This window comes from Pteropus alecto, unplaced genomic scaffold, assembly GCF_000325575.1.
Source record: "Pteropus alecto unplaced genomic scaffold, ASM32557v1 scaffold164, whole genome shotgun sequence".
NCBI lineage: Eukaryota > Metazoa > Chordata > Mammalia > Chiroptera > Pteropodidae > Pteropus > Pteropus alecto.
In genome coordinates this window covers 23,720,021-23,740,872 of record NW_006439568.1, presented here as the reverse complement: position 1 = coordinate 23,740,872, position 20,852 = coordinate 23,720,021, and the positions used below count along the sequence as shown (strand labels likewise).

At 39.5% G+C, this 20,852-nt stretch overlaps 2 protein-coding genes, 1 non-coding gene and 1 pseudogene across 5 annotated transcripts in view; 2 read left to right on the top strand and 2 right to left on the bottom strand.

The window, feature by feature from the left end:
• MATN2 (matrilin 2) overlaps window positions 1-5,280 on the top strand; it is a 132,219-nt gene extending 126,939 nt beyond the window's left edge. Inside the window, exons 15-19 of one of the 3 annotated variants that reach the window (XM_006916660.2) lie at window positions 1,024-1,176; window positions 2,232-2,303; window positions 2,686-2,763; window positions 3,128-3,226; window positions 4,735-5,280. In XM_006916660.2, coding sequence (XP_006916722.1) covers window positions 1,024-1,176; window positions 2,232-2,303; window positions 2,686-2,763; window positions 3,128-3,226; window positions 4,735-4,790 — 458 coding nt within the window. In that variant the 3' untranslated portion in view covers window positions 4,791-5,280. Of the gene's footprint in view, window positions 1-1,023; window positions 1,177-2,231; window positions 2,304-2,628; window positions 2,764-3,127 lie in introns of all 3 variants that reach the window. The other 2 variants (XM_015592967.1, XM_025050139.1) reach the window with 2 other exon arrangements.
• Window positions 5,281-9,262: 3,982 nt separating this feature from the next.
• On the bottom strand, window positions 9,263-12,719 carry RPL30 (ribosomal protein L30). Its single transcript, XM_006916659.3, has 5 exons — window positions 12,611-12,719; window positions 12,450-12,502; window positions 12,040-12,185; window positions 10,271-10,401; window positions 9,263-9,363 (listed from the first exon to the last, which is right to left on the bottom strand). The coding sequence occupies exons 2-5, from the start codon at window positions 12,468-12,470 to the stop codon at window positions 9,314-9,316; spliced, it is 348 nt and encodes a 115-aa protein (XP_006916721.1). The 5' UTR covers window positions 12,471-12,502; window positions 12,611-12,719; the 3' UTR covers window positions 9,263-9,313.
• On the bottom strand, window positions 9,527-9,659 carry LOC112483740. Its single transcript, XR_003047738.1, has one exon. It is a non-coding gene; the product is annotated as a small nucleolar RNA SNORA72 (small nucleolar RNA).
• LOC112483631 lies at window positions 11,344-11,462 on the top strand (annotated as a pseudogene).
• Window positions 12,720-20,852: the final 8,133 nt, after the last annotated feature.

The following is a 20,852-nucleotide window of genomic DNA, read 5'->3' as shown; positions in this document are numbered from 1 at the left end:
TTTCCCCAACTCACATTTACGTGAATCACCTAAAGGCAGGAGAAACAGATGTTTATTTGGTTATTGAATCAACAAATTTATCTCAAGTGACATCCTCTAATGAATTTAATTACTCCTATGCATAGCAAACACAATCTTAAAATAGTTCTCCTTTTTAGGAAGTTGCGCATAAAGCCACTGGGCTCCCAGACAAATATGCTGAACTTGGCTACTGACGTTACACAGACTTAGAATGAGGCCTAACTCTTGCCCTTGGCTTAGAGAGCCATTTTTATGTGTATTTTTAAAAAATCTGGTCAAAGAATTAGCCAGAATATCAGTGCTGAAAAATACTGAAAATCAAAAACTGAAGTTCTTACTGTTTTACTGTTAAAGAAAAGTATCTGGGGAAGGGAGTCTAAGACTAATTCTGTTTAGAAAAGCTTTTGGAGCAATCTCACATCCCTTTTGCTTTCTAAGGTTGATACTTGGGTTGGTTCTTTTTTCTGACTTTGGGGTTTCCAGTGGTCTGTAGGTTCCCCTCTTCAGCTTAGCACTTCTCACAAGGCTTTGTCCTCCCAAGAGGGGTGGGCAGAATGCAGTTTCACCTCGCCCAGGTCACTTAAGGTTCTCATCCTGTACCTTTGAGAAGTAGAAATTAGTTTATAAGGTCATAACCTTACCTGCTTCTTAGACTTCTCTCAGAAGAGATTCCCATTTCGTAAGCCTTAAGATAGTGCCCGTCCTGACTTTATCCACAAGGCTAATTCAGGAAAAAGTTAAGATTTGTTAAGACCGAGCCCAGAGCTGAGCAGGAGGCTGGTGGTCTGGCTCCATAACTCTCCAGACATCTCACCTTCCTCTCTCTTGAATCGCTCCCTTTTGCTCATAGGACCAAATAAAAAATGGAGAAAAAATAAAGGGAGGCTGATCTGGACCCCTCAAATCACACCACTTAACATCTAGCTGGCTTTGGGCACCGTACATACTTCCAGACTGTGAGAACACAACTCTAACTACTTGTTAATTTGCTCTGCACCGTAGGTATAACCATGTATGCGGTCGGCGTAGGAAAAGCCATTGAGGAAGAACTGCAGGAGATTGCCTCTGAGCCCACAAAGAAGCATCTCTTCTATGCGGAAGACTTCAGCACAATGGGCGAGATAAGTGAAAAACTAAAGAAAGGCATATGTGAAGGTACTATAGCTGTGTCGAGGAGAGATCCTAGCAAACAGGGCAGCACAAACCCTTGAATGAGAAATTCTCAACCTATTCCTTCAAAATGCTCCAAGAAGTGCCTGTGTGCAGAACCAGTGACACCTGGAAACACTAAGCGCAGAAAGTAGAAGAGGGGAGAGCGAAGACAAATGTGAACGGCCAACACTGCTTGAGCGCTTGCTCTGTGCTGAGCAGCGTGATAAGTGTTGTGACAACACCAGCACACTTAATCCTCCAAAAAGCCCTATGGAAATGATCATTTAACTAAGAAACAACCATTATATAAATGAAGAGAGCTGACATGTAATTTCACGATAGGCCTGTAATTGGAGTAGAAAGGGATGGTAATCCTTTCAAGCCCACTGCTTAAAACTTAAAGAATGCCTCCCCGCATGGACGACATCTGCTTACAGAATATTAAACTGCCCTTCTGAATTTAGATTTTGTTATGACAAAAGGTCTCTATGCTTTTCTCCAGTTCACTAATTGCTTCATACGTAAGGCATGCTGACATATAGCAGTTCTGTCCATTTTTCCTTTTACTCATGTCCCAGATTCAGTCACCAATAAAATCCCAGTCTAAGTGATGTGTCTTACTCTTCTAAGGGAAAAAAACAATGCGAGGAAGGGAGACCTGGGAGGAAGCCTTTCAGATTTCTAATCAAAGTAGATAACGTTTTTGCCTCCAGGCTGTTGCGTTCAAGTTAAAATGCCTCAAGTGGAGCCGCTGCCACTGCAGCTTAATTTTTAGGCAACTTAAACTTTTTTCTTCACTCTACCTTCTAGACATGGTATTTTGGGAGCATTCTTAAGATACACCTCAGGGGCCCAGGGTTTCCTTATTAGAGGGAACTGCCCTAGAGTGCTCTTGGATTATCTGGTAACCAATTGCTTTTTGAATCTGTGGTGTTGACAAGTAAAACCGAAATGCCCTGGGTTATGGCAGGTAAGGAGTTGGTCTGGGACTAGTTTCCTAAAGAACACGTGTGCATGCAGACAACTCTCACTCCTTTTGCTCATTTTTTTCCTCTCAGCGCTGGAAGACTCCAGTGGAAGTCAGGACTCCCCAGCAGGGGAATTGCCCAAGAGGGTCCACCAGCCAACAGGTAAATTTTAAAAAGCAGTGTTTTTAGATCCTTCGGAGGATGCTTCCACCATGGTTTCCCTCCAGACAAAAGTTGTAAAGAAGTCAAAGTCAGATTTGAATTATGCTATGGCTTCTGCCTCTCTATTGGATAGGAAACATATACTCCACATCTTACGCCGTATGTGGTAATAGCCTTTCCGCTGAGTCTTATTGCCACAGTATGTATGTACCCAGGTAGTGTACCACTTGCTAGGAATACCAAGCACCTTACTTTGACAGCTGATGGCTGTTTTATACCACAACGTGTTAAGCAGCTTTGACTTCAGTTTTCTTTCTCTTTACAGAATCTGAGCCAGTTACCATAAATATCCGAGACCTACTTTCCTGTTCTAATTTTGCAGTGCAACACAGATATCTGTTTGAAGAAGACAGTCTTTCACGGTCTACACAAAAACTTTTCCATACGGCAAAACCTTCAGGTAATTATCAGTAAAATTTTCTGAAAGTTGACTAAATACCAGCCTCTCAGCTAGCCAACAAACTCAGTATAAAGGGGGAAAGGAAAGGAGGAAGTAGGAAATAGGATGGGGAAAAGAGAAGAACTTAAGTAAAATGAGAACTGAAAAACTAAAAGACACTGGAGCAGTCTTCCCCCAACCCACCACGATCAAGGCCACTTCCAGTGCTGGAAGCCCTTTCCTGGGATTTGCTGGATCTGGCTGCACAGAAAGTTGACCATTTCTTTCATTATGGTTTCCTCCATATGCTGATTCAGTCCTATTATTATGCATCTGGGAAGTCTAGTGGATCATAGAGATAAACACTTTCCACCTGCTTTCTCAGGAAGTCCTTTGGAAGAAAAACCTGATCAATGCAAATGTGAAAACCTTATAATGTTCCAGAACCTTGCAAATGAAGAAGTAAGAAAATTAACACAACGCTATATCCTTTTCTAGTATTATGCTTCTGTATGGAATGGAATGGAAAGAATATTATAAAATGTCACAAATACTGTATGTAGGGGTATATCAAATGAAATCGCTTCCATAAAGTCAAGAATAGTGAACTCCAGGAGAGGTGGTTTTTCTTAAACAGCCTGATAGCTGTTTGAGAGCCAAGGGCAAGCCAAGCTTAGTGGCCAGGGGCAAACACTTAGTTGCCGTCTGCTCTTCTAGAGGATTTAGCAATAAGGCCAGTCAGCCAGTCAGTATGCAAAGTAAAGAAGAAAAACATATTTAATTAACTCTCTCTCTGCTGGCAGAAAATGGAGGACATATACGGGTCTTAAGTATACCAAAGGTATAGTATGTATGGGCAAAGAATGTTTTAGAATGAAGAGGTTTCAAACTCCATCTAAACTCCAAACCTTTTCTTTGGCCCCAAGACATACTGTAGCCTCATTTGGTCAGTGTTTAGTTTCTAGAGGAATGGGATACAGTTTTTCTTTTTCTTTTTGGTTTGGCAGCAAAGATCTTTCATATCAGCACTCTTAAGATGAAACATTTCACTGAGGGAACAGCAGGCTCCAATGATTCATTAAAACAATATTACAAATAAAAGGAATGCTTTGGGATAATGGAGAAATAAGAATTTAGTGCTTTTACACACTGAACAGCCTGCCAACTGCTCTGAATTTAAGATTATAGTCAGCTTACTAAAGTTGGCAGATATCTAACACAACATGCATCAACTAGTCGATAGGCAAATAAATGGTTTAATTCTCAGCCATCTCTGTGCCAGTGGGTTTATATACTAAGGAACAGCATATACCAATTCCCTTCTGAAAACTGAAAATGTGTTCCCCTAAGAAAAATAATCTGACAGTGGTTAATATAAATAATGAATCTGGGCTCTCATTCTGCCACCAGGGGGGCAGGTGGAGGGTATTAAGGAGCCTGCAAGCGTGGAAGACAAGTGCTGCTTCTAATGCTCCTTCCTCTTCATTTTCCCACCTCAGTTCTGAGGGTCTACTTCATAGGAGACTAAGAAAGTTTTAATATATAAAAGCATAGGTTGGAAGTCTTCCAGGTTGCTACCCTTTGGCCATATCTGGCATGGGTGAAAACTGATGTCTTAGTTTCCAAAGCCCTGTTTTCTTCTCTTTACCACATTCCCACCTATCAATTCTGGCTCATAGAGGTGTGCTTTGGCAAACTAATTTATAAGCAACAGAGGTGTGACTAGAATTAAAAATTAAAAAGAATTTGAACTGAACCATCTGCACATCGATATTTAAAAAGTATTTAACCTGAAAAATGATTATCTTGGTAGCACGTGCTAAATTAGTTACTGTAAATTTACAAGTCAGGGTTTTAAAATACTTAACAGAAAGGGAAAAAAACAAAGCCTTATTTTTTTAGAACAAATTTTTATGTAGATAAATCAAGTTATATTTGAATGTAAATAAAAATAATACAGTTCAGGTTCATCTTCCTTAATATGAGATTTACTAGAAGAAATGACACAGAGAATGGAAGCCCTGGAAAATCGCCTGAGATACAGATGAAGATTCAAAATACTCTGTATTTGTACGTCATTGTATCATCAATTAAAATGAAAGCAGTTCAGAGCCCTAAAGCTCAGCCTATCATTAATTCTGTAAGGTTGTAAAGTAAAATATAATTAGTACTGAGAAAGCTGGTTTGCTATAGAACAAGGGCAAAAAGTAGACACTAACTTGTATAAATTTAATGAGAAAAAGAATCTTTCAGAATCCTAAAGTTTACCAAGTGAGAATAAGCTAGGCAAAGATACTCTGTAACATAATGGCCAAGATTTGCTTCTGCCTCTCCTTAGTGTTGCAATCTCATCTGACTACGAAATAGTTTGCAAGGTCTTACTTCTGTAGAACACTGGCCATAGGAAAAGCTATTTTTTTGTATTGGACTTTACCTTGATATATGTATATGGACGTATGCATAAAATCATAGGACATGGACTTGTATAACAAGTTGGATTTTTTTTTATACAATATTAAAATTCACTACTTCAGAGAATGGTAGCCTGTGTATAATTGTTTGACTTAAAGATACATGAGATAAAGCCAATATACATATGAAAAAATGTTGAATTTCACTGGTAATCAGGAAAATGCAGGTTAAAACAATAGTTTGGCAAAAATTAGTATGTCTGACTATAACATGTGTTGGTGAGGAGGTGGAAATCTGGGGCTTTTGTACACTGCGAGTGAGAAAGCAAATGGATAGTCTCTTTGGAGAGTAATCAGTGCATAGTAAAACTGAAAATGTACACAACCCTATGCTGTAGCCATTGCATTTTAGCATGTATATGACCTATACAAGAATGTTACTAGAGTGTATAAAAGTAACAAGTTAGAAATAACCTAATCATAAGGATAACTAATGAATTGTGGCATATATCTCAGAAATACTAGACATTTTTTAAAGCAATACACTAAAGCTGCATGTATGTGTGGTTAAACTGAAAAATGTTTAAGAAGCCAATGGCAGGGTATATTTAGTATACCATTCCTGTACATTAAAAAAACCCACAAACATTACTAGTTGTTTAGACACACAAATATGTACATTTAAGAAATGTTCTGGAAGGATACACACAATAGTGGTTGTCCCTGGGAAAATAAAGTGGGAATAGAGACAAGATCAAGAGTCAAGGTATCAGTTCATGGCACCTAGAGCAGCAAGAAAACACTACCGGTGGCAGCTTCGTTATAAAATGGACACCCAAAATGACATCCTTCCCATGGATTTTTGGGGCCAAATGCCTTACAAAATACCTTGAATAAGCTTATGTTTAAATATTTCAAGACAAGTGTTTTCATCAGAATGTCCTCTCAAAGGGCAGTGTGGTACGTGGGGAGAACATCTAAGCCTTGTGTCTGATTCTTTCCAAGTATCACAACTTTTAGTTGTGATTCAAAAAGTACTAAACCTTCATTTTTATGAGTCATCCACTTGATCTCCAAAGCATATTTTCATTAGGAAGTAAATTATTGATTTGGGGTGGCATTACCTTTGGAGATGTAATCATCCTTCAGGCATTGCTTCCGATTAGCTCAATTAGCTTCACTTTGTTGAGTTCTGGCTCCCTCTAGTGGCTGTAGACTGCCCCTGCTCCCATTTTGTTTTTTGTTTTTTTTAAGCTTTTAAACACTTGGTAAGAAAAATATGTTCAAGGGAAACAAAGGCCTCCAACCAATTCATCTAATTTACAGAATAATCCAAGATCTTTAAAGATTGTCTAACATTTGAAATATTTCTCCATTTTCCTTATTTTGCTATCTGTACGTCTCAGGTATTAAGGTTTCTGTATTCCAGCTGATTGTGTGAGCTTTCCAAGCCCTGATCCTGACAAATGGGACTAATAGTACTACCTCAACGGATTGTCAGGAGGATTAAATGGGTTAACATGCATACTACTTTAACTACTTTAAATCTAACATTTGAAATGCTCAATACTAGCTAGTTTTTATTCTTCAGCAGCACCTGACACTAATATGGTAACACATAAGGATATGTTGAGTGAATTCTTTGCTCACGTGAAGAAAGTACTTGGGCAGATTTCCACTCCTAAATTATCTTCTGAAGCAAACCAAGTAGGAGGTAATACATTAAATAATAGGAAATGTACAAGATGTTCAAAACCTATCAAAATGAAAAAATTCTGGACTAGAAAGTCACAAGTCTATCAATGAAAAATAAATGTTTAAGCCCTAAAAGTCATTATTTATTCTGGTATTTTTTAGTTTATCATATGTTAGTCACATAATAAATGATATAAAGTTGAAAATGTTGAGTCTCTATCCTCTGGGACCTTAGTTTAATGAGACAGATATGATTAATGCCATAAAAAAGGTTCTCTGGTAACTCAGAGACACCTGATCTAGACTGGAAGTGGATGTTGGGGTGACCTGAAAAGCAGGGGGAGGAGGGAAACCAGATGCCCCTGCAAGCAGGAGCGGCAAGTCTAAGGTATAACTGGGAATGAATTGCAAGACAGAAGATCAAAGAGAACCATTTTCCACGAACCAGAACCAGATGACCATGTTCCAGAAGCTCCAACTAACTGCATTCATGACCAGCCTGAAGTTTCTCCTCTTTAGACCTTTTGTTCCTGCCACACCATTTAGATTGCAATGAACATACTCCACAACATACAACCTCTTCTTTGGAGCTTTCCTCTCAGTACAGGTATGGATTAAACCCAATTGGCTGGGACTTCCTGCAGTCCCCTACATACAGCTTTCTACCCAAACACATTACTTTCATTGTAATTAAATGAAAGTAGGGAATATTTTAAAATATCTGAGACCTTCCTAGATCTTCTTGACTAGTGGCATTTTCTAATTCTGGCAGCACTTTAATGGCACGTCACCACAGCTGCCTCCGACCAGAATGAGTGAGGTGTTTCCTATCTACTAGTTTTAAACTCCTTTCTCTGAACTTTAAGGTCCTTTCTCGCTGAAACAACGGTGAGTGCACAAAAAAGCACATATAAAAAGGTAAAAGCCAAATGATCTTATTGCATATTCTCACTACCTAGAAGAAGGCCCTAGAAAGCAATTATTTTCTAAAATCCATCATTCCAAAATACCTGGAGCCACAAAGTCATGCGACAGAAGCATTGCAAAGAACTGGTATGCCAGCACCTACGATATTGTATTCTTCGGGTCAATGCCCCTCAAAAAATTAAATTGAAACTAGTCAACCTGGAGGACAAAGAACCCAAAGAGCAGGGCTAGGTCGATGTGAAAGGAGAAACTGACCAAGTAGGAGGAAAATTATAAAATATATGAATTTCCTTAAACAAGACTGAAACATTTTGAACCATAGAAAAAGACTAATAGCATTGAGACCAGCAGTAGTCTGACCAAGCAATTCTTATCAAGGAAAATGACTTCCACCATTTTAAACTCCGTTGGGCACACCAGTGTCTGGATATGTAAATATGAGCACCTTAGAACATTTATAAATTTCTTGTAACTCTAGCTCTTAACCAGATGTTAATTTGAAAACGTGGGGTGACATTTAGAGGTGTTCTCATAGAATGACATGGAAGGAAAACCAGAAATGAAAAATATCCTGTAATATCCACATCCCTCCACAACAAAGAACTGTCCCACTGAATAATGTTAGTGCTCTCAAACTGAGAAATATTGAGTAACTGAACCACCAGTAAAGCTCTACTCCTGTTAACAGCTACACTCTCCGAATTACATCCATAAGCTCAGACTAACTTCAGACACAAACTAAAATCATGAAATGTTAACCTGAAAGAGACCAATTCCCTCACTTGTGAAACTGGGAATCTCACTCACCCTTGTTAATTAGCTATAAGAGGGAGTCTTCTGACTCCAAGTTCAGCAACATTTGACTTTCCTGATATATTGAAAACATCCTCATCTCCTCTCATCTACCACCAAAAACCTCTTGACCAAGCTGATTCTTAAGTCCAAAAGACACTGTCATTTCTGATACTTCTGCAACTTCCCTTAGAGCTTGAGCACAGACTGTGTAGGGTATAGCCTACCAGCACCATTCAAATCTGTAAACCACAATATATGTAAATCAATAATTTCCCTTAAATTAATTCCTCTGAATATTAACAGATGTAGGAAAAGGACTCCGTAGGACATATTTGGGAGATGCAATATTCAGTGACAAAATTCAGGGTAGGAGGGAATATATTTCATTTATTCCTCTCTGCTACTCAGATTTATGAGATTTAAACTGGACTATAAACTGCAACTCTGGTTAAATTCGGGGTTTTGAACCTTGTTGCCTGCCCCTCAAACACATTCAACTATAAAATGCCAACTATGTTCTGAGATTGGAATTATGAAAATTTCCAGTACAAGAAAGGAACTCAGTGCACACCCTTTACAAAAATGGGAAAATGGAAATTGGGATGTACAGCTCTTAATCCAAAAGTCTTGCCACCACCTGTATAATCAAAGTGTATTGAAACAAAAATATATAAAAATAACCGAAACAAACGCAGTTTTTAAAACAAGCTCTGCCCCATTTTATTAAAGAAAAATTGCATGATTTACTTTTCACCAGTCTGTTCTGGCATGCTTCTAATGATATCAGAATCACCTAGAAAATAAAACAATAATATTTTTACAATTCATTTAATGGCAATTAGCAGTGGTTATCTTCAAGTTATTTCACTGGCTGTACTGTCATTTCTTGAGGCTGATCGAAGTCACCTAGAGTCAGACCATTTCCCACTTAAGATGTATCATATAAATTACACTTGGTCTATCACCAGCATTTATAAAACCAGACCTAGGAAAAGAACTAGGTCTGGGGACACATGCATGGTTCTTAATATAGCGAATGTTTAGCCTGCCCTGATTATTATGAAATCAGAACAGCGAGAATATTCGCAATCTTTTATGAATTAATTCAAAATTCCTAAGTTCAAAATGAGATGTGTGATTCATTGGACAACTAAGGAATCAGGAGCACTGACCCGGGTAACTTAAGTCGGCCTCCTGCATACATGGATTCCCAATCACAAATCAAAAATACTGTCTTTGGTCCATCGTTGGTAAATCCATGGATGTGAAACCCAGGGAAAAAACTACATGTATGAGTGGACCTGTGCAGATCAAACCTGTGTTGTTCAAGAGGCAACTGTATTTGTAGGCATTTCTTTTTCAACCAATTTAACTCTTCTGTTTCTCAAGCAGCCAGTAAAGATTACTTTCCTCCATTTCACCTGATTATTCTTTTATAATTTCACCTTTTACCAAGGTCCTAAGTCATTATTTCTTAGGTGTTTCATCAAACGAAATCCATGATCTCAAATTTTTAAAAAATTCACTTATAACAAAGCCAATGGACTGACATTCATTATCAATTCTCTATGAAACAGAACTACAGGATATCCCTTGATATATACAAATTCTCACCATCTGAACTCAAGAACCAAAGACATCTATATACCAGCTACATACATTACATTGTAAAGGGGGAAAATATGATTTAAAAAGCATACCTGGATCAATGATAGCCAGTGTGCATACTCTGTAATATTTTCCACACGCTGTGCCCAATTCAATATTATTGCCACTGTAGTGATGAACACCAGTCTTAGCCAACATGGCGTAGTACTCTATTTCAGATTTCCTTTGGGAACCCAAAAAAAAGGCAAATAAATGAATGCAATACCAGTGACAAACTAAATGTTACTATTCTCTCATTAGTTTTAATGTTGGTGAGGCCTTCCAAAGTAACTAAGCCAGTTATTACTCTTAAAAATTACATTAGTAGAAACCATTCTTTCCTTGGATCCCTTACAAGAGATGAGATAATCAGCAAGTATCTACTTAACACCTATGTTTAACACAGTATCTATGCTCGTGGAGAAGAGGGTAGGATGCAAAATAAAACCATTATTTACTTAGCATTTACTACATGCCAGACACTTCACATAATTCCCATAATGTATTAAGTACTCCTTTTTTTTTTTAACTAATGAAGAAACTGAGGTGCAGAATAAGTGCAGAATCCAGAATTCGAAACCACGTTATCTTTAAAAGATAGTCCATTTCTCACCCTCTGATGCTCTGAATCCTAGACGGGGCGGGGACAGAGCGGGGGGTGATATTTCTTACACTGAGTTAACATTCTTGTCAATTGAGTAGATAGCTATTAATGGTTTTAAAAACTTGAACGGAGTTCTAACAGAAATTTCCCACTACTCAAAGTGCAGATCCATAGACCAACAGTAGTGTTACAAGGTGCTTGTTAGAAATGCAGTATCTCAGGCCCCAACTGAGACTCAAAATCAGAACCTTTTTAACAAGCTCACTCATGTTACTGTGTGGACATTCTTGTTTGAGAAGCACTGCTATAGAATGTAGGCTTGAAAGACAGGTTGAAATAAGACCTAATTATGGGATGGGATAGAGACAGCACTCTGTAAGTACCGACATGCTATAAAATGCTGAGATTATGCATATCATAGAAAATCAGTGTGGGCTGGGGCTGATACTATGGCTTATATTCTGCAATACATAAGTTTAACTTGTTTACAATTCCCACTAAGTTCAATTTTAAAACAATCAAATCTACGGTCATGCCACCCTGAACAAGCCTAATCCCGTCTGATCTCAGCAGCTAGGCAGGGTCGGGCCTGGTTAGTACTTGGATGGGAGACCAGCTAGGAAGACCAGGTGCTATAGGCGTAAAAAATAAAAAATAAGGGATTGTAAACTGACAAAGTCCTTGCAATCTGTGAGATCTACCAAGGGTTGCTTCGCCTAAAAAAATAATAATAATAAAAAATAAATCAAGCAAAAATTGGCTCAGAGAATTGACACAGGATGAACTAGGTGATTCTATGATGGCCTGCAACTCCATTGGTCAGCCTGAACTTTATCTAGCCTTTCCACACTAAAACAAATTCATACAATGTAGAACTTTTAAAGCATCTCAAAGCTGAAAGAATGACCAAAGGCAGGAAATAAAACACATGGAAAAACAAATTACATTTCTGTGCTTCCCTCCACCTTGCTTTTTACCCCTTTTGCCAAATTTCTCCCCTAAGATTAGCTTACACAAGGAGAAAGCATGACTGGGAGGGAAAGGGGGATCAAGATGCAAACACCACAGTAGCAATCGTGTATCATTCCGCAAGTGTTCGCTTTAAAACGAATTTACATAAAATCGAGTTCATGCAACCCATATTACAAGTTTACAATCTGGATATTCGTTTACGATGAATTTGCAGGACACACACTTCAGGTTCTTTCGATTACCTACCTCAAGGCTGGACAGTTGTTGGCGAGGATGACCAGTTTCGCTTTGCCTTGTCTGATCATTTTCAGAGTCTGCTTGTACCCCAATACGTACTTTCCACTTTTCATAACAAGTTGGAGCCTAGAGTTGATAGACTCCAGGGACTTTTTCTACAAAGCAAACATTTAACATGGACCTTCATGAAGGCCTTGTATGTGACCACTTCAAAACTGGATCCAGCTGGAAGCCGGGCCCTTTTTATAAAACCTTCGAAATCGAGCGTCCCAAGTCATTGAAAAGACGTCACGGGCTCCTTTTAGGACACCCTAAATGCCAGTGACATGCTGATTCCCCAGTGAGCTCAGATCTACCCGCCCCGGCCAGACTCATCTCTCCACGTGAAACGGCTTCCTGCCCTGCCCCGCTTCACTCACCGTCTTCTTTGCGGCCACCATCTTCCTGCCTTAGATGCGGGACGGCCCCCAACCTAAAACATACAGAAGAAGGGACAGGAAGTTTACAACCCAGAGGTCCAAACGGCAACCTGCGAGGCTCCAGCTGCTGCCTAAAGCTCGGGATGGTGGAGCCCACTCACCAACAGCAGCCGCCAAGATGGCCGGGAGGGAGAAAAGAAGGAGTTCCCACAATGCAAAGCTCTACAAGGCCCAGCCGGGATTCCGGGACCGGAAGCGGAAGCAAATTGCAAGCGGAAGAGGCGAGGCAACAAGGGAAGGGCCGCCGCCGGTTGCTATAGGTACCGCTAATTAGACCAGCGGTGGAGCAGTAAGGTTTGCCGGTGGTTCTGGCTTCAACCTCTCCGCGCTACGTTACTCTGTCGCTCCCAGCTGTAGACTGAGAAACTGAAGATTGTTGTTCTCAGCGGGAATTGGAGAAGCCAGCTCAGGGTGAAGCGGGAGGAGTGGCGAGAAGAGGCGGCGGCGGGTAGACCATGGTCTTAGTGCTGCTGTCATCTCTACCAGAAAGTGGGGCTCTGGGGGAAAGGGGAGGACCCCGGTGCCTTAGCCTCCAGCTGTACTCTCCGCTGTCAGTTCCGCCGGGGCTCAAGCTGCTGCGTGCACTCCCCTGTCCCCGCCCAAGTTAAGGGTCCTTCAAGAGAACGGCGGCGCTCCAAGCCGGCTAGTCCAACTCACCTCTTTTAATGGCCCTGTTGCTGTCGACTTGTAAGCCGAATTTGCAAAGAGACCAATAAACGGTTTTAATTTTAAAAATCTTTTTGTTGGGAACATTAGAGTCCTGCGACAGGTCACTCAAAATACTAGGTACAGAAAGTGCCCACCACCACCACCAAAAATAAAAAAAAGTAAAATTAGCCCAGTAGATAAGCTATTTTTGCTGTCATGGTGCCCTGGAGGTCAGTAGGAAGAGGAGCCAAAAAAAAAAAGAAAAAAAAGGTGGATAACTGAAGTGTACCAGGAGCTGTGCTCCATAGTGCAAATAAAAATAGAAGGGGATGGGGGGGGCGGGTTCCATGGAAAGTAACCTCATGGGATGATCTGATCATAAATTTCTAACTGGGCAGGTCATGGTGGTCCCGCCCCAAGCCTGTAACTTTTTTTTTTTTTTTTGGTGATGAGATTACAAGTGATTTTAATATCTTCTTTTCTGTAATCACATTTTATATAATTAATGTGTAATGTTTCTGTAATGAGATTTTTTTTAAAAAGGATGCATAGCTGGAGGGATGCAGAGTGGCTTACCCAAAAAACTTTAAGACATTCTTTTCTCATCCTAAGCATCAGAACACTTTGGAAATAACGAGAGATGCAGATTTGAATAAAATTTCACTGAATATTTTGTTCCTTAAAATTGGCATTTTAATAGTAGTCTTGTTTACTAAATCAAAGTTTTTCTTTTTTAAATTTTTAAATAATATTTGCTCAAAAAGTGTCTGTGTGTAATGAAACAGTTAAAACAGATAGCCTTAAACTCAGAAGTTTACCTGGTCACTAATACCTTTGCACATACCTGAGCCACTCCTTTTCTACCCTATTCTCATTTCCCTCTCCAGAGGAAGAAAACGCTAACCTGAATGTTACCGTTTTCATATCTATTTTAACAGTTTTGTTTGGTCTATATATTTTCTTAAACAATGTATTATTTATTTCTTTTTAGAACTTCCAGAAATTAATATATCTTATGACATTTTCTGCACGTTGCTTCTGAAGCTCGATATTATGTTTCTAAGATTCATCTATGTTGTTGTGCGGAGCCGTAGTTCATCATTTTCACTGCTATGTAATGTCCCACTGTGTTAATATAACATATACATTCACCTGTCAATGGATATTTGGTTTGTTTTCAATTACTAACAATGCTGATATGAACTCTTTTTTCTTAGTACCCTTCTTCCTCCTTATATATTTATTACATTATTAACCGTCTTCCCCATTCTACACTCTATATTTCCATGTTTATTGTGCGAATAACCATTAGTACCTCTTACTCCCTTTGCCTTTTTTTCCCATCAACCCCCCTCCCATCTAGTATCCCTCATTCTCTATGTGAGTTTACACTTTTGTTGTCATTTTTGTTTATTTTGTTCTTTAGATTACACATGTACGTGAGATCATGTGATATTTGTCTTTATCCGACCCATTTGATTCAATGCCATACCCTCTAGGTCTATCAAGGCAATATCTTTTTCCATCCCCTTGCTTTTAGTCTGTGTGTGTCTTTTCATCTGAAGTGAGTCTCTTGTAGGCAGCATATGTCAGGGTCTTGTTTTCTTATCCATTCAGCAACTTTGTCTTTTGGTTGGAGCACTTAATTCTTTTTCATTTGAGGTACTTATTGATAGGAATGTAGTTATTACCATTCTTTATTCCTGTTTTTGGTACATGTTTTTTCTTAAGTCCTTCCAACATTTCCTGTAATACTGGCTTGGTGTTGATAAATTCTTTTAGCTTATTTTTGTCTGGGAAGATCTTTATCTGTCCTTCAACTCTAACTGATAGCTTTGCTGGATAAAGTATTCTTTGTTATAGATCTTGGGTTTTCATCACATCGAATATTTTGTGCCAAGCCCTTCTGTCCTGCATAGTTTCTTTTGAGAAATCAGCTGCCAGTCTTATGGGTGTGCCCTTGTAGGTAACTAACTGCTTTACCCCTGCTGCTTTTAATATTCTTTCTTTGTATTTAACCTTTGGCATTTTAATTATGCTGTGTCTTGCTGTGGGCCTCTTTGAGTTCCTCTTTCTTGGGACTTTCTGTGCTTCTTGGAGTTGTATGTCTATTTCCTTCACCAGATGAGGGAAGTTTTCCTTCATTATTTCTTCAAATAGCTCTTCAACATCTTGTTTTCCTTCAGGTACCCCTATGACACGGATATTTTTACATTTAATGTTGTAGCCGCCAGCCCCCGATAGACACACGGACCACCAGAAATCAGTGAGTTATAGGAAGCACACTCTTTATTCAGCCAGCTGGGTCTGCCAGGGGTACGCAGACCCCAAATTAAGCAGCCCTGAAATGTAGAGGTACAGAGTTTTTAAGCTCTAAACCCTTATTCTCCATCCTGTTTGAACACACAAGTCTATCTTTCTTCTTTTTACCAGCTGTCACCCCACAGGTCAGTTGTGCAAGCAGGGGTACAGAAGCAGAAAGCTTATTGTTAGAGCGTTATGTTCCCACGGGTGATAGCCAAGCAGTAATTTTTCAGCCAGCACATTAATAGTGTCCCATAGGCTCTTTAAATTATTACTATTATAGTCTTGGCTTTTTTTTTTCTTGCCATTCCTATTGTGTGTCCTTGGCTTCTCCATCCTCTATATTGGTGATTCGATCCTCTTCTTTATCCACTCTGTTTATTCCATCTAATATACTCTTCATCTCATTTCTGACTGGTTCTCTTTTACAATTTCCATTTCCATTTTTATGTTTTTTATCTCTTTGTTGAAGTTCTCACTGAGTTCATCTACCCTTCTCATAAGTTCATTGAGCATCTTTATAACCAGTGTTTTGAACTCTGCATCTGTTAGATTGCTTGACTCCATTATTCCTGGATCTCTGTTCTGTTCTCTTATATGGTTTCTGCTTCTTTGTCTTCCCATTTTGGCTGCCTTTCTCTGTCTGTTTCTGTGTACTAAGAAAAGCTACGTCTGCCAGTCTTACTAGTGTGGCTTTGTGTGGTAGGTGTCCAGTGGCACAGTCCTGAGAGGGGTTCAGCTGCAGGCCAAGTTTAGCCCCAGCCTGTGCCCCTCGGAGCCACCTGTTAAGATTCAGCAAGCAATCCACAGATGCTGTGCTTACAGTTGCCTCAAGAAACCACGCCAGAAAACGAGGCCAGCTGCCACCAGTTGAGTCTTGGCACTGCTCGGCAAGAAGTACCTGACTCGTCGAGGACACACCTGGATGTGGCTTAGGTGGAGCCACGAGTTAGGGGAGGCAGAGTTTCAGGGAATATTCTGGGCTGAGCAACCTCTATTATCCAGTTTGATGATGTCTCAGCTATGGTGGCACTGTGTCCTCACACTAGGAGCGGGGAGGGCTCGAACAATGGATACCACCAGTACTTCTGTCCAGGAGAAAGCCTCACCTTTGGCTCTCACTCTGACAACTCACTATTCCCCTGTAAGTCCCTGGTGCCCCCTGAGCAACTGATCCGGCCCTGTTCAGAGCAAGCAGGTCTGTCACTGAAAGTCCGCTAGCGGACATGCTCCCTTTAAGAGGCGTCTGCACTGCCAATTGCCGCTGCTGCACACCGGGCAGCCACGCCCTCCTACCTTCTAGTTGCAGACTGATTAATTCTTTCTTTTCCTACTTGTAGTGCTGCTGTTCGTCTAGATCCCAGGTGACTTTCCTTGCTGCTTGCTCTTTGTTTCTGTCACAACTTTGATTTGGTCACAGAGGAGTGAACAAAGCCTCTTATCAGCTATGCCATTTTAACCAGCTCCAGGCCTGTAACTTCTTAAGTGAAAAGTTTTAAGCCAGCTCTGGCCATTGTTTTTGTGCATCTAGGTTAACACACCTTCGAAATGCCAGAATACCCCTGGAAGGGGGTGGTAACCCTCCAGAGAGCACATAATTGTGTTAACTATCCTGCAATCCAATCCTTGCCTTGCATTCTCTACTCTTCCTTACATCTCCTTAATTTCAGATGCATAAAAGAAAGTGCAAAACTGTTATTCTCAGGAACATTTGAGCTCTTGCTCTCAGGCACATGTCAGTTTGGCTCAGATAAATTCTTACAAAAATTCTCTACAGGTTTGGATGACAACCTTTCACCTGCATTATTTTATTTAACAATCACAAAAAGTCTTAGAAGTAACATTTTTATTCTCAAGTTTCCATCTCTAGTGTGTTGTCAGAGCTAGGGCAAGTACCTGTACCCAGGTCTGTACTGTAGGTTATCTCACAGTTTATTCAAACTTGTGAAATTAACCAAACAAGTAGAGTTAGGTTATTATACTGCTTGCGTGTAGTATGGTCTCTGTGCCAACTACTTACTCAACTCTGGTGTAGCACAAAAGCAGCCACAGACAGTATGTAAATGAATGGGCATGACTGTGTTTCTATAAAACCTTATTTACAAAATCAGGCAGCTGGCTGGATTTGGTCTACAGGCCACAGTTTGCTGACCCTGTGTTAGAAGGTTACTATTACTATTAAAAATAGCTACTTTCAGTCATACAGAGAATGTCCTTAGTATAAAAGAGATACATGTTAAAGTATTTACAGATGAAGTATGGATATCTGCAGCTTAATTTCAAATTGCTAAAATAAATATCTATAAACAGGTAGGTAGAGCAAATGTAGCAAAGTCTTAACAACTGTTAATTTTAAGTGGAAGATATACAGGTGTTCATTCTACTATTCAGCTTTTTTAAGTTTGAAAACCTAAATACTGAAAAGTTGGGAAAAAGTTTGAGAAAGGACTTTGCCATTCAGATATTATTTTTCTGGATGCTACTCTTGTAGCATTTCAGAGTGATCTTGAAAGAATACAAACAGGTAATTGTGATAGGACAGAATTAACATAAGGTTCTCCTTTGGTTTTCCTTCACCAAAATCGATGCTCCAAGTTTCTGAGAATTCTGCAGGTGCCTGCATTTATTGTGCTCTGGTTTTCACTTGCTATGAGCATTAAAAGTGACAGGCTGCATTTCCTGTAAGGGCAAATACTAACAAGTTCATCTAATATTGGTTCAGTACACTAACCCATCCCCTTACTGTTAAGCAATTAAAACTATCACATTCATTATCATCAACTATTACTTATTCAGTGTCCAGATTAGAAAGTGGCCCATTAGCAATTTGGAACCCTATTTGTCTAACTTAGCCTTCACATTCTTAAGTTACCCTGGACCTTAAACATGCTCACAAATATAGTGGGGTGAGGGAAGGACAGTGAATCCCAGTGAAAAGACACTGTAAACTCAGTGAATGTTAGTGGCCTTTCAACTACACACACATACACCTATACAAGAAATCTCAGCCCTTAGCAGACAAGAGGGAATGAATGCTACTTATTTATCTCCACCCTTTCTGCCTCCACAATAATAAAGAATCTGAAATATTTCTCCTATACCCTTTTTGTTCAGACTGGGAATGCTCCAGACTGAACTGGATTAAAAAATAGGCCAGATAAATGCTTTCTCCTATTTTTTAAACCATTTTTTCCCATCCAAAGAAACATGTTTTTTAGACTTTTGGTTACAAAAAAAAAAACTCAGTATTTTATTCAGTATTTTACTATGGAAGAGTACTTACCACTTACCACTTTTGGGAAGTAGAACAGTGTCTATAAAGTTTGGTCTTTTGGTTATTTTATATTTCTTAAAGTCAGTTTTTGAAATTTTAGTATAAGTGGGGATCCTCTCAAGTGTCCACAAAAAAAAATATGATATTTTACATATTATTTTCAATGATTTGAAAAGCCTACCATGTAATTTTACCTTTAATAAAGCCGTAATGCACAGGCTAAGACATTAATGTGCTTTGCTTTTAACTAACATATCACTGTAACAATGCATATCATGCTGTTCAGAAAATGTCACTGATTACTTAGTGGAGAAATAGATGATAAATGCAAATTTGTGACAACATTGGAATATGGTGTGTCTAAGAAAAATGATAAAAAGAATCCTTGGAGGTGAAAAGATTTATGAACTGCCTTCAAGATATAACACCTCACATTTATCGGCCTTTAAAAATCACAGTATCAGTTATGATCAGGTATTATCAAGATAAGACTAAAGGACTAGGACAGGTAATTGCTAAGATGGAGAGTGGTGAGGTAGAGGGGAGGCAGGGTAAGCATATATATATTAGTCTAGATACTTTTGTAAGCAGTAGAAACAAATTAGTTCAGTTAAGCAGAAATGGAATTTATTTTATAGTTCACCAAATGAACAAGAAGCCTGGAGAGCAAGACCCAGATCTGCATATACTGGTCATGTTTAATCTTGGCTGGTGCCATAACAGTGTTTAATGTGCCATTCCATCCCACTATAGGGTTAGCTTCACCTGGATGATGAGGTAGGTATATAGAATCACCTATATCCCATAGAAATGAACCTATTCCCTTGTCTCTCAGTAAAGTGAGAGACAAAGATACAAAGCTGAATGTCATGTCTTGACAGATGTGTAATGTCTTAATGATACCATCCACTAATGGATGATGCTGGAAAAGTAAAACCATAGTGGACAGGAAAAGAAAATCTAATCCAGTGTCTGTTACAGTAAAGATTATCTACTGTCACCAAGGAGGTCTTATCAGTCTTCTACGAGGTAGCTGATAGGTCCCCTCAAAGAATGGATACCATTTCAGAGGCTTACGTTGGTCACTTTTGCTGCTACTGGCAAACTGGACACCCTCAGCCAGGTGAAGCATGGTAAGTGGAGGAACAAGGTGTTGAGCCCATACCTGACTGCTATCCTTGTCTCTGTAGCCATTTTATTCCTGAGCCCATTGAGCAAAAACTGGAGTGGCTCGTGAGAAAGACTTCCTAATATCCACAGAACACCTGATTATTATTGTTTACCTGATTATAAAATGCTTCCTCTGAAGAAAATAGAAGAGACCGTGGCTTGGCTGACAAATTATACCTAAGGAAAAGTAAGATACCCCAGGCAACTCCTAAAAAATTACTGATAATGTGTCATGTTATGAAGGACCCTTCCTCAAAGTCTTCAGTCTCCATTCGAAGGCATTTGTGAACTGATTTCCGGGTGGTGAAGGCTTTGTCAGGCCTGCAGTGCAGGAGAGAGGGAGAGGAAGAGGGAGAAAGAAAGGAGAGAGGAGATCAGGAGGCGGGGAGAAAGGGAAAGAAGGAAAGGAAGGAGGGAGAAAGGAAGAGAGACCTCCAAACGTGGTAAAGATCATAGCTTTGTATCACACAACCCTTACAGGGAAATAGATCAAATGGTAGACAATTTGAGCATCAAAATAATGATGGTATTTTGGACTGAATTTTGTGTCTCCCAAATTCATATGTTGAAGTCCTAGCCTCCTGTACCTCATAGTGTAGATGTATTTGAAGATAGGGCCTTTAAAAAGGTAATTAAGGTAAAATGAAGTCATATGGGCAAGCTCCAATCCAGTATGACTAGTGTCCATATAAGATTAGGGCACAAATATGCCTGGTGGACAGACCATGTGAAGACATGTGGGAAGACTGCCATGTACCAGCCAAGGAGAGAGGCCTCAGAATGAAACTAACCCTGCCCACACCTCGATCTCGGACTTCTAACCTCAAAAGTGTGAGGAAACAAATTTTTGTTGTTTAAGCCATCCAATATATAATAATTTTGTGGTACTTTATGACAGCCCTAGCAAACTAACACAGTATAATGTAACTGTATAACGTATAATGTTA

Excerpts from the sequence above, each read along its gene's own strand:
- RPL30 (XM_006916659.3), bottom strand. The coding sequence starts at position 12,470 with ATGGTGGCCGCAAAGAAGACG. Across the intron at positions 12,186-12,449 it reads TGGTGGCCGCAAAGAAGACG|AAAAAGTCCCTGGAGTCTAT; the intron begins GTGAGTGAAGCG and ends TTTGCTTTGTAG. Across the intron at positions 10,402-12,039 it reads AACAACTGTCCAGCCTTGAG|GAAATCTGAAATAGAGTACT; the intron begins GTAGGTAATCGA and ends GGGTTCCCAAAG.